Genomic DNA, 13,783 nt, shown 5'->3' with positions numbered 1-13,783 from the left:
AGAAATTAAGGAAATAAAAAGCATCCATAAAATAGAATTATAAAGAAACCAAGAGTTGATTATTCAAAAAATCTTACAAAACTGATGATTACCTGGCAGTTTAATCGACAAAATGAGAGATAATACAAATAAGTAACGTCGGAAATGAAAATGAAACATCACTATAGATCCTATAGACATTAAAGAGATAGGAGGATATTTTGAATAACTTTATGCCAATTAATGTGGGAATTTAGATGAAATCTACGACTTCCTAAAAAATGAAGCTTCTTAAGAAAACTAACACTAGATGAAATGATCTAAATGGATTAATAATTGTTAAATAAATTGCTTTTTAAAATTTAAAACCTCGTCCAGTGGAAACTCCAGGCCCAGGTGGTTTCCCTGTTGACTTATACGAGTCATTCTCGATGATACCAGTCATCAAGAGAACTAACACCAACCCCTACACAAGCATTCCAGAGGGGAATCACAGCACTCTCCATCTCATTTTACTAGCCCAGCATTATCTTTATACTAAGTTCTGAGAGGAATGAGACAAAAGCACAGAAGCAAATGTTATAAAGAAAAGATCAACAAACTAAATACATAAAACCATGAAAAATTGACTTTATGAGTGCAAGTGTTTTTTAGTGTGTAAACATCAACCAACCTATTTATCATGTCAAAATAAAAAGAAAGATGGTAGGATAAGCTTAATAGATGTATAAAAAGAATTTGAGAGGAATCAATATATTTATAGTTAAAATCTCATAGCAAACTAGGATTAGAAGGAAACTTCCTAATCTGATAAAGGTATTTACCCATAAAAGTCGTACTTCGGTGGCCGGGCGCAGTGGCTCAAGCCTGTAATCCCAGCACTTTGGGAGGCCGAGGCGGGTGGATCACGAGGTCGAGAGATCGAGACCATCCCGGTCAACATGGTGAAACCCCGTCTCTACTAAAAATACAAAAAATTAGCTGGGCGTGGTGGCGCGTGCCTGTAATCCCAGCTGCTCAGGAGGCTGAGGCAGGAGAATTGCCTGAACCCAGGAGGCGGAGGTTGCGGTGAGCCGAGATAGCGCCATTGCACTCCAGCCTGGGTAACAAGAGCGAAACTCCGTCTCAAAAAAAAAAAAAAAAAAAAAAAAAGTCGTACTTCATGAGTAAATGTTTAAAACTTTACTGTGCAGAGTAAGGCAAGCATACCCACTATCTTTATCACCACTTCCATTTAACATGAAATCAAAGTCCTGGCTAGTTCTAAAAGACAAGAAAAAGGGGGAAAAAGTTATGATTGAAAAGGAAGATGTCATTTTTCATAAATAAATATGTACACAGACAGTCCCTTTCAAAATTTGTAATTATTTACATTAATAAATGTATTTTACAAGACTGCTATATCAATGTATGGCCAGCTTACAAAAATCAGTTATATTTCTGTATGCCACCTATTAAAATATCAGTTAAATATTAGTTAAAATAGGAAAAATAGAAAAGATACTACCATAACAGATCCTGAAAAATATATTACCTAGGAATACATCTATGGAAAGAAGTTTGAGATCTTTATATTGAAAACTATAAAATACTGAGAATTTTTAAAGGACCTAAATAGAGGTAATTATTTTGGCAGATTCAGGGCTGTGAAAGTATCATTTCTGCGTACACTGATTATATTTATTTATGGTAGCTGCTAGCTACATGTGGCTATTGAGTACTTGAAATGTGGCTACCCTGAACTCTGCCATGCTGTGCATTGGAATTCAAAGATTACACTTGATCTTAGCCAAAAGGCCGAGAAGCGATGGAATTCAAAGACTTAGTCTGGTAAAAAGACGGTCAGGTATCCCAATATTTAAATATTGATTACTTCTTGAGTGGATAATTTTGGGGATTTATTAAGTTAAAATACATTAAAAAAATAATTTTACCTGTGAACTTACATTTCTGTTGAACAACACTGGCTTATAGATTCAATGCCGTATCAGGCAGAATCATAAAGGGTCGTATATCTTTGTGGAAATTAATAAACTGATTCTAAAATATGCACGGATATGCAAAGGTCTGAGAATAGCCAAGACACTCTTCCAGAAGGACGACATAGGAGAACTTGCTCCACCGTTGGGCTTTTCAACGTTGGCACCATTGACATTGTAGACTGGATAATTCTTTGTAGGCAAAGGACTGTCCCGTGCACTGTAGGATACTCAGCAGCAGCCTGGCCTTTACCCACTAGATGTCAGTAGCAGCCCCCATTTGTGGAAGCCAACAAATTTTCTCCAGATGTTACTGATTGTCCCCTGCAGTGCAGAATTGCTCCTGGTTGGGAACCATCTCTACTAGATATCAAGTCTTAGTATAAAGCAATGGTGTGTGATTAAAAATGTGCTGTTGGGGCAGTGAGAAACAATTCGATCAGTGGAACAGAATAGAAAAAGCAGAAGCAGACCCTCACATGCACAGACACTGATTCTCTTTTAGTTATTACAGTGCAATATCCGTATGTTAAATAGGTTTAACCTCTCAACACCACATACAAAAGTCAGTTTTGGTGGATTTTTGACACAAATGTGAATGGCGATATGATAAAACTTCTCAAAAAAAATCTAAGAGCTTATCTTCATGCTCTTGATAGCATGGAATGATCCTTTCAAGAGACATAAGAAACACTAATATGAAATAAAACGCCAATAAAAAAAACTGGAAATGTACGAAAATTAGGAATTCTTGTTGATCAGAAGGCATTGTGAAAAAGAAAGCTGTAAAGTGGATGAAAAATTTTTTTTTTTTTTTTTTTTTTTTTTTTGAGACGGAGTTTCGCTCTTGTTACCCAGGCTGGAGTGCAATGGCGCTATCTCGGCTCACCGCAACCTCCGCCTCCTGGGTTCAGGCAATTCTTCTGCCTCAGCCTCCTGAGTAGCTGGAATTACAGGCACGTGCCACCATGCCCAGCTAATTTTTTGTATTTTTAGTAGAGACGGGGTTTCACCATGTTGACCGGGATGGTCTCGATCTCTCGACCTCGTGATCCACCCGCCTCGGCCTCCCAAAGTGCTGGGATTACAGGCTTGAGCCACCGCGCCCAGCATAAAATATTTCTAACACATTTATAACAGAGCTTTTCTTTCCAGAAAATGCAAATGATTTGTTGAAAATCAGCAGGAAAAAAGACAGATATTCCAATAGAGAAATACTCAAGACATTTGAACAGTACTTCACAAAAACAGAGATACAGACAGCCAGAAAACATAGGAGCTCAGCCCACTTACATCCATGGGCAGGTGCAGAGCAGAGGCAAGGCAAGAGTGCGGAAACCAGCGATACTTCGTGCAGTTAAAGGTAACGGCCAGCCAGAACTCTGACCCGAGGCAGGTGAAAGCGTGGCAAAGGACTTTGGCAATCAATCAGATCGCCAGTATGTGCTCAAGGTGAATGTACACACATCCCATGACCCAGCATTCCCATGTGTAGGTGGATGCTAGGAAATCTGTGCTCTTGTGCATCAAGAACAAGTACAGCCAGGTACAGTGGCTCATGCCTGTAATCCTAGCAATTTGGGAGGCTAAGGCAGAAGGATGGCTTGAGCCCAAGAGTTTGAGACCCGCCTGGGCAACAAAGTGAGAGCCCATCTCTAACCCCCCCGCCCCCAAAAAATAACCAGGAGCAGTGACATGTACCTGTAGTCCCAGCTACTCTGGAGGCTGAGGCAGGAGGATCCCTTGAGCCTGGGAGGTTGAGGCTGCAGTGACACTACACTCCAGCCTGAGTGACAGAGCAAGATCCTATCTCAAGCCAGAAACAAAAGGGAGGTGGGGGAGAAGGAGCGAGAGATGGTACAGTAGCACTCATAGCAGCAGTAGGAGTAGTTGTTGTTTTTTTAATATGGAGTCTTGCTCTGTCACCCAGGCTGGAGTGCAGTGGTGCGATCTCTGCTCACTGCAACCTCCGCCTCCCAGGTTCAGGCAATTCTCCTGCCTCAGCCTCCCAAGTAGCTGGGATTACAGGTGTCTACCACCATACCCGGCTAATTTTTTTGTATTTTTAGTAGAGGTGGGATTTCATCATATTGGCCAAGCTGGTCTCAAACTCCTGACCTTGTGATCTGCCTGCTCCGGCTTCCCAAAGTGCTGGGATTACAGGCCTGAGCCACCACGCCAGCCAGCAGCAGCAGTATTTTTTAAAAAAACCCGAAGAAGGGGTTAAAATCATTCACTAGTAATATATTCATACAGTGTGGCCATAAAGCTGTATCTATGGCTACACGTAAGTACCATGCACTCTGCCAGGCCACTGGAGCTCCAGTTTCACAGAACAGCATGAATGAATCTTGGAGACATCAAATTCAGTGAAAGAAGCCAGACACAAAAGAAATATGTCACAGTAGCATTTTATATATTCCCTTAAACAGGTACAACTGAACTCTGGCGTTCAAAGAGGTAACTGCATTGTTTTATAATAGCTAAAACCTGGAAATAATCCAAATGCCTAGGGTGTGGTTGAATAACTTGTATATTCAGGCAACTCAATACTAGGTAATAAAAATGAACAAACCTAAACATGCAGCAACTTTGGAGAATTTTATTTTTAATTTTTATTTTTATCCTTTTGAGTTGGAGTCTCACTCTGTTGCCCAGGCTGGGGTGCAGTGGCACAATCTGGCTCACTGCAACCTCCACCTCCCGGTTTCAAGCAGTTCTCTGTCTCAGCCTCCCAACTAGCTGGGATTATAGGCTCCTGGCACCACACCCAGCTAATTTTTGTATTTTTTGTAGAGACGGGGTTACACCATCTTAGGCAGTCTGGTCTTGAACTCCTGACCTCAGGATCCACCCACCTCGGCCTCCCAAAGCACTGGGATTACAGGTGTGAGCCACTGCACCCAGTGGGTGAATTTCATAAACAGTGTTGAGTGACAGACACCAGACACAAAATAATGTATCATTCCACTGACATAAATTCCAAACACAAGCAGAACTAGACTATCATGTTAAAGTCAGGATATATGATACTAGGGAGGTGAAGGGAGTGGATAGTGACTGGGAGGAGCAGAGTGTCTGGGTGATCATCCCTTGAGTTATACATTCATGCTTTGTGTGCATGTCTCTTTGTTTCATCTCACGGTTTCAAAGATTTAGCAAGGTGAGAGAAAGCCTGTTCTGGTTTCGACTGTTGCGTGACAGGTGAGCCCCCAAAACTGGGCTTAGCATGAGAGGGTTTTTGGCTTCATCCAGGGAGGAATTTAAGGGCAAGCTGGTGGTGTTAGACAGGACTCTTTTATGAAGGGTAGGGTTCCTTGCAGAGCAGGGCTGACTCACAGGCAGTGCACCCAGCTGGACATTGTATGGGCTCTTGGCAGCTGTATTTATATGCATGTAAATGCATTTTTAATTACATGCAAATTAAGGAGAGGGCCAATGCAGATAGAGGGGGCATTATTTAGAACTTTCTAGGAAAGGGGCAGTAAGTTCTGGGTTGTTGCCATGGCATTTGTAACTGTCATGGTCCTGGTGGGAGTGTCTTATGCTAATGAGCAAGAAGGACATCTTGGGATCACCTTAGTGGCCTTTGGCTGCTTCCTGCTGGTTTCTTCGCTTCATCCTGTCTGGACCCGTTTTGGTCAGCAGGGTTGTGACCAGAAAAAAAGTCCTGCCAGTCTCCTACCTCACTACTGCCTGGGTTCACACCCTAGCTTTGCTGTTTTCCAGCTGTGTAACTTGAGGCAATTTCCTTAATAGCTGTCAGCCTCACCTTCATATCTGTAAAGTGAAGGTAGTAATCCAATCTATTTTTTGAGATTTGTTGTAAAGCTTGGACAAATATTGGAATCTTTGCCAAGCTACAAAGCACTTTACAACAGCAGCTGGCACACAGTGAGGGCTGAGTAATTGCAAGCTCCTGCTATTATTTTTACAGTTACCATGGCCAGTTTATTTGTTCAGCTGAATTGTAAACTCCCATTGGAATTACATTATATTTATAAATCCATCCTGGCTCTCCATGTAGATGAGTTTTTGTTTAGGTCTCTTAGAAAAGTTTATTTTATTCACTGTCCTGCATGCTATTTCATAATTTAATCATTAGGCATTTATGGTTTTATGTTTTATTTATATATATATTTTTTGAGACACGGTCTTGCTCTGTCATCCAGGCTGGAGTGCAGTGGTTCGATCATGGTTCACTGCAGCCTCCACCTCCCAAGCTCAAGCAATCCTCCTGCTTCAGCCATGCCTACCTACTGTATTTTTTGTAGTGATGGGGTCTCTCTATGTTGCCCAGGCTGATCTCCTGGCCGCAAGCAATCCTCCCACCTTGGCTTACCAATGTGCTGGGATTACGGGCATGAGCCACTACACCCGGGCATTTTATAGATGCATTTTGTAGTTGTGAGTAGAATATACTTTCTCTTGAATTTTGTAATTGCTGATTGCTGGCATGTCATAGCTAATACTTGATGATATGATACACTGCTGTCAAGCGTGGTTCTACGTTTCCCGTGCTAAATGCGACATTCAGTTAGAAACGAAGAACAGAGGGGTGACGATATCGAGAACATGAGCTGCGATCCATTCCGGCCCCAGTGTTCACGTTTAACTCGCTACTGCATGCTTGGAAAGCTGTTGATTTTTATATTTTTCTTTGGTAACTGGCCACTTTCCCCAATCTCATTTTTAGTTGATTCTCTTCGGTTTCCAAGAAGCCAATTTTATTATTTACTATTAATTATTTTTTGTATATTCTCCAGCAATTCTTAGCCTGGCCTTGTTGCTTTGATTATAACTTGTAGGAAAACTTTTTTAAGAAAGGGTAGAAATTATTCTGTTAGTCCAACTAAATAGTAATGCATTAATTAATTAATTATACAGTCTCACTCTGTTGCCCAGGCTAGAGCGCACTGGCACAATCTTGGCTCATAGCAACCTTCGCCTCCTGGATTCAAGCAATTCTTTTGCCTCAGCCTCCCAAATAGCTGGGATTACAGGTGCCTGCCGTCACTCCCTGCTAATTTTTGTGTTTTTTAATAGAGACAGGGTTTCAAGACATTGGCCAGGCTGGTCTCAAACTCCTGACCTCAGGTGATCCACCCACCTCGGCCTCACAAAGTGCTGGGATTACAGGTGTGAGCCACCGCGCCTGGCCCCCCTGTTTTTTTAATCAGTAAAAATAGCATTGACTATTGACTGGAGAGTGTTGTAGATTTTTTTTAATGTTAAGGTTGTGTTTTTTTAATTACTGAATTTACCAAATGGCATTTGATTTGCTCATTCTGGTTTGTTTTAAAAGCAGGGATGGCTTTTAAACTATATCAGATAACTTTGGGTGTCCATGAAAATGGCCGTGTGGCTTTTCTGTGTTGAACTGCTAGTATGATGAAATGTCTTACTGTGTAGCCTAAGACGGAACTGCCTTTGCATTCCCAGAGTTTTAACAGAATGCTGAATTTTACTTGCTAAAATTTCTGTAAGATTTTTACATATGTAAATATGAGTGAGATTGGTCTGCAGTTTTCTACTATTTTTGTTAGCTTTTGGCGTTGGAAGAATTCTAAGTATGTAAAGGGAATCGGGAAGATTTATGTCTTTCCTTGCATTGTATACTGCATTTTAGAAGGAACTTTTGCGTATATATGAGTAAATATGCTCAGAAAACATTAATTTCTGGTGTGGCTGCCCAGTATTCCTTATTAATGACCTCTTAGTTTTCTTCAATGAAGATTTCGTGTGTTTCTTCTTTTTTGTTAATGTTGGAAGTTTTCAGACATAGACTAAAGTAATGAGATTGGTGTCACTTTGTGCATACCTTTCACTTTGTTTTTTTCTTGGGTATTTTCGTCCTTGCTACTTAAGGTATGGATTAAAGGCTAGCAGCCTGGGTGTTACCTGGGCATTTGCTACAGATGCATGTGATCATGTACATAGAACCACATGCATCCCATCACCTTTGCTATAGTCTGTTGGTTACAGGCAAGTTACAGGTCCTGTACCTACTCAAGGGGTGAGTGTCACTTTAGATTTTAAGCTAATAATATTATTATTATTATTATTGAGACAGAGTCTTGCTCTGTCGCCCAGGCTGGAGTACAGTGGCATGATCTTGGCTCACTGCAACCTCCACCTCGCAGGTTCAAATGATTCTCCTGGCTCAGCCTCCCAAGTAGCTGGGATTACATGTGCGTGCCACCACACCTAGGTATTTTGTATTTTTAGTAGAGACAGGGTTTCACCATGTTTGGCAGGCTGGTCTCAAACTCCTGACCTCAGTTGATCCGCCTGCCTTGGCCTCCCAAAGTGCTGTCATTACAGGCGTGAGCCACCACATTCAGCTGTAAGCCATTATTAATAATGTTGTCCTGAGATTTTTTATTGTGTTTGAATTTTTAATCATTTGTTTTGGGTTCTAGAACGGAGCTACAAAGTCAGAGTGTTTAAGCTTTTTATAAGCTTTAATGCCCATTGTCTAATTATGTTTTCAGAAATCTAGCTTGGCACAGTGGTATGCGCCTGTAATCCCAGCCCTTTGGAAGCCTGAGGCAGAAGGGTCACTTAAGGCCAAGGGTTCAAGTCCAGCCTGGATAACATAGCAGGACCTCATCTCCAAAAAAATTTTTTTTAAACTTAGTTGGGCGTGATGGCATGTTCCTGTAGTCCCAGCTACTTGGGTGGCCGAGGCAAGAGGATCACTTGTGCCCAGGAGATTGAGGCCGTGATGAGCTGTGATTGCATCACAGAACTCCAGCCTGGATAACAGAGCCAGACCCTGTCTCTAAAAAAAGAAAAAAGAAAGAAAGAAAACCAGTTCCTCTTGTGTTTATATGGCACACAAATGGCATCATTGACAGTCCATCCATGTGCCATTTCTGCCGGCAAGAAATGCCAAGTGGTCATTAAATAATGATAGAGTGGGAACGAGGACAGGACTTACCAACACTTCTTGTCACTGACAACTTGGGTGATGATTACCTGGAAGCCTAAAGGGTATTTGAATTAATTTTTTATAGCCTAACACTGTTTGGTCGTTTATCATTCCTTACTAAACGAAATTCAGTGTGTCTGTGTCGAGAAACCTTTGGGTGCCTGGCATGGTGCCGGATGTTGTGGGTGAGAGAAAAGAAATATATCAGTATCTCATGTGCCTTCCATAAGGCACGTTAGAATCATACTGTAGCATTTATTTTTGTTTCATCTTTCCTCAAAATATAGCTTCAGTTTACAAAAGTTCGTAATGAGTTTTGCCTGCCGTGGGTTCTCTGGGTTGAAAAAGCTTGAGAAACCCTCTAGGTTATAGATGACGTCCATGAGGATAACAACGAAGTTGGCCTTTCCTTTGTTTTAGCAACAACGAACTGTCTACAGACTGACGCTTGTGAAAGCGTGGAACGTGGACGAGCTCCAGGCCTACGCGCAGCTCGTGTCCCTGGGGAATCCCGACTTCATCGAAGTGAAGGTAGGCCCCTGCTGGCTCTGCTGGCCGTGGTGGAGTGGAAAAACGAATCGCGGAGCTTCACGGGCGTGGTGCGGTTAAAACCCTGTAGAGCTCTGAAGGAGGCCCCTGGAATTGTATTGATGTATTCACATAGCGACCAGTGTTCATCAGGAACCTGGTGTTGTTCTGGGCCTTGGGGATGACAGCTGTCAAGAAGACTAAGCTCTCGCTCTTATAAAGCTAGTGTTTCAGTGGGAGGACAGACAGTCGACACAAATGAGTAATTAAAAGCCAGGGAGTGACATGAATATGCTGAGAAATAGAATAGTGTGGTGGTGAGTAATTGGGTGGCTTTTACATAAACCTTAATTTCAGACATATACAGAAGTAAGAGATTGGTCTAATGAACCCCGACACACCCATCACTCACCTTCAAAACCGAGCAACTCATGACCCAGAGTTGTTTCAATTACACCTTTACCCATTTTCTATGCTCTTAGCCCAGATTATTTTAAAGCGAACCACCAAAATTATATCATTTAATTGTTTTGTTTCATTTAATTGTTTCTTAAATGAAACAAAATTTAAAGCAAACCACCAAAATTACACCATTTAATTGTTTTGTTTCATTATATCATTTAATTGTTTTGTTTTCATAAATGTTTCGGCATATATTCCTAAAAGATACGTACTCTAAATTTGCTTTATTTTTAAATTTAGTTTAATTTAATTTTGAGATAGGGACTCGCTCTATCACCAGGCTAGAGTGCAATGGTATGATCATAGCTCACTGCAGCCTCTAACTCCTGGGCTTCAGCAGTCCTCCTGCCTCAGCCTCCCAGATAGCTGGGACTGGAGGTATACGCGACTATGCCTGGGTATTTTTTGTAGAGAGAAAGCCTCACTGCATTACCCAGGCTGCTCTCAAACTCCTGGCCTCAAGTGACCCTCTTGCCTCAGCTTCTCAAAGTGCTGGGATTATAGATGTGAGCTACTGTGCCCAGTTGATGTGTATTCTTTTTTTTGAGGGCAGGACGGAATCTCACTGTGTCACCAGGCTGGAGTGCAGTGGCGTAGTCTCGGCTCACTGCAACCTCCGCCTCCTGGGTTCAAGCAATTCTCCTGCCTCAGCCTCCGGAGTAGCTGGGATTCCAGGCATGCGCCACCACGTCCAGCTAATTTTTGTAGTTTTAGTAGAGATAGGGTTTCACAATGGCCATGATGGTCTCATTCTCTCTTTTTTTTTTTTTTTTTGAGACGGAGTTTCGCTCTTGTTACCTGGGCTGGAGTGCAATGGCGCGATCTCGGCTCACCGCAACCTCCGCCTCCTGGGTTCAGGCAATTCTCCTGCTTCAGCCTCCCAAGTAGCTGGGATTACAGGCACCCGCCACCATGCCCAGCTGATTTTTTGTATTTTTTTTTTAGTAGAGACGGGGTTTCACCATGTTGACCAGGATGGTCTCGATCTCTTGACCTCGTGATCCACCCGCCTTGGCCTCCCAAAGTGCTGGGATTACAGGCGTGAGCCACCGCGCCCGGCCTCAATCTCTTGACCTCATCATCTGCCCGCCTCGGCCTCCTAAAGTCTTCGGATTACAATTGTGAGCCACCAGGCCCGGCCCCAGCTGATGTGTATTCTTCTTAAACAGTTATTGAGAGTGCTGGGCTCATACCGAAAAATTTTCATTTCCTCTTCCACGTGTTTTTTTCCTCTTATAAATCGTTTTTGCTGTAGAAAATGGATTATGCATCTTGGCTGATTCCCTGTATTTATATTTTAGGTTTTGTTGATTGCATGTTCCTCTGCTTCCTGTATTTCCTGTGGATTGGCGCCCATAGTTAGATCAAGACAAGACTAATTAAATTCGGGGGTGCACGTGTGTGTGGGTTTGCTTGTCGTTCAGGAGTATCTCGGTGGTGGTCTTGGATACTGCAGTCAGGAGTCACATGATGTCTGCCTGCCTCTCATATTTCTCCAGGTGTTTCTTTGTGACACGTTCCTGTGAATGTATTGCTGGGTCAGAGGGCAAATGCATCTATTGTTTTACTACATATGGTGGTTGACTGTTTTAAGGAGCATTTGTATGATGACGTTTTGTTTTATTTTTTGTTTTTTGAGGTGGAGTCTTGCTCTGTTGCCCAGGCTGTAGTGCAGTGGCGCGATTTCTGCTCATTGCCGTCTCTGCCTCCCGGGTTCAAGCGATTCTCCGCCCTCAACCTCCCAAGTAGCTGGGACCGTAGGGATCCGCCACTGCACCCGGCTAATTTTTGTGTTTTTTAGTAGAGACGGGGTTTCACCGTGTTGGCCAGGCTGGTCTTAAACTCCTGACCTCAAGTGCTTCACCCACCTCGGCCTCCCTAAGTGCGGGGACTGCAGGGATTAGTGCCACCAGGCCCAGCCTGAGATGCCATTTTGAAAACGGATACATAGATGGTAAGAAGCAGCCCCGTCAGCAGAAGCCCGGGGTAAGAGCGCTCGTGCACAGGGGTCCTGTGCTGTCCTAGCGGAGGGGCTGAGGTTGGCAGTAGTACAGGGTGAATCACAACTCTGGGCTGGGGCAGCTTGTATGACGCCTTTCAAATAAAGATAAGAGGATTGGATTTTAAACTAAGTTTGATGGACAGCTTTTTACATACGGGTGCACCAGGAAAGGGCAGGAAGCTGGGGAGAGATGCAGTCTGATCTGTGGTTGTGAAAGAGCACCCCACTGCTGCTGCTTGGCTTGGTTATAGAGGGCAGTGGACTAGACAGAACAGCCGTGAACTGAGTGGTTAGTCCAAGCAAGAGATGGTTTGGGGAAAGTCAGTGGGAGCAGGGTCGGAGAGCAGTGGGTACATTCAGGATTCCTTTTGGAAGCAGAACCAATCAAACTTTTTGCCTGATCCGAGGTACAGGCTGAAAGAAAAGAGAAGCAACACCACCTGAGTTTTTGGCTCAGGCCGCTGCACGGATGGTAGAACTGTTTGCTGAGGAACAGAAAACCAGCAGGGGAAAAGGGGGCACATTTGGGGAGAAATTTTGAGCTCCCTGGTGGCCATGCTAAATTTGAGATAGCTTTTAAATATCCAAGTAGAAGATTAAATAGGTCGTACGTTTTACAAGCTCGAAGTTTCAGGGATAAGACCAGGCTGGAAATTATGATTTGGAAGTAATGGCTCTTTTGGGCAACTAACAGTCCGCAAGACGAGAGAAGTGATGGGAACTGTCTGCTCTTTTCAGTTTATGGTTTTGAAACTGAACGCTCTCTGTGTCATATCAGAGATGTTTTAGAGTTTTACAGTTGTCTTTTGGCAAGTTTAGCTTTTGGTATTACTCTGCAGGGGTGGGCAGGTGGGAACAGATGAAATACTGCTGTCCGGGTATGTAACATTTTATCTCTGGTCAGGCCAAAGACACTCTTAAAATTGCTCTTAATTTCAAAAGGCTACTCTTGGCAGGAGCTCTAACGATGCAGAGACACAAACTGCCGCTGAAAATATATGTGTCAGCTTAAGCCAGCCTTGCCAACATCAGAAATTAGTGTTGTTTTAATTTATGATTTAGCTATTAAAGAATGCTGCCTCAAATTATGTTGCAGTAAAAGCTCTATTACAATAAAGAAGCTTGGCTGGATCTCCCCTTTCTCATTTCCTTCCTTTCTTCCTCTGCACCCCGCCTCTCCTCGCTCCTTCCTTACTTTCACAGTCATGTTTTTCTATAAAGGACACGATATTTTAAATCTGGAAAAAAAAAAAAAAAAAAAAAAAAAAAAAAAAAAAAAATCAGTCAACATTATTTTTTAAAGAAAGACAGCTACTTGGTACAGTGTAATTCTCTGCTGGGTATTATTTGGTTCGCCAAACTGTGAGCATCGCTAGGAAATAGATAAAGCCTTCTGTCTATAGCTGAGATGTTTTGTTTTTCTGAGACAGTCTTGCTTGGTTTCCCAGGCTGGAGTGCAGTGGTGCATTCATGGCTCACGGCAGCCCCCAACTCCTGGGCTCATGCGATCCTTCCACCTCAGCCTCCCAAGTAGCTGGGATAATGGGTACACACTACCATGCCTGGCTAATTTTAAAAGTTTTTGTATTTATAGAGATCAGGTCTCACTATGCTGCCTATGCTGGTCTTGAGCTCCAGGCATCAAGCAATCCTCCTACGTTAGCCTACCAAAGTGCTGGGAGCCACTGCACCCAGCTAGCTAAGATGCTGTAAACAACAACGTTTTCTTTCAAAATTTCCATTTTACTATTTTGTCCCTGCATTCAACAATGTTTTTGAGCTTTCTCCATGTGATAAGCCTTGTTAAAGCACTAGAGATGAAAAATTTTATGTAAATGTGCTATTTAGGAAATGAATGCTTTATTGAAAATAGACAAAAATATGCAAAAGTAAAATAAC

At 42.6% G+C, this 13,783-nt stretch overlaps 1 protein-coding gene across 10 annotated transcripts in view; it reads left to right on the top strand.

The window, feature by feature from the left end:
• Window positions 1-13,783, top strand: part of TYW1 (tRNA-yW synthesizing protein 1 homolog) — a 312,384-nt gene that overhangs the window by 191,350 nt on the left and 107,251 nt on the right. For all 10 annotated transcript variants that reach the window (XM_074390723.1, XM_074390726.1, XM_074390719.1 and 7 more), the window contains one exon: window positions 9,313-9,423. In XM_074390723.1, coding sequence (XP_074246824.1) covers window positions 9,313-9,423 — 111 coding nt within the window. The remainder of the gene's footprint in view (window positions 1-9,312; window positions 9,424-13,783) is intronic.

Source organism: Saimiri boliviensis, chromosome 20 (assembly GCF_048565385.1).
Source record: "Saimiri boliviensis isolate mSaiBol1 chromosome 20, mSaiBol1.pri, whole genome shotgun sequence".
NCBI lineage: Eukaryota > Metazoa > Chordata > Mammalia > Primates > Cebidae > Saimiri > Saimiri boliviensis.
Note: the sequence above shows the minus strand (reverse complement) of the source record. Positions and strands in the feature narration are given on the sequence as shown.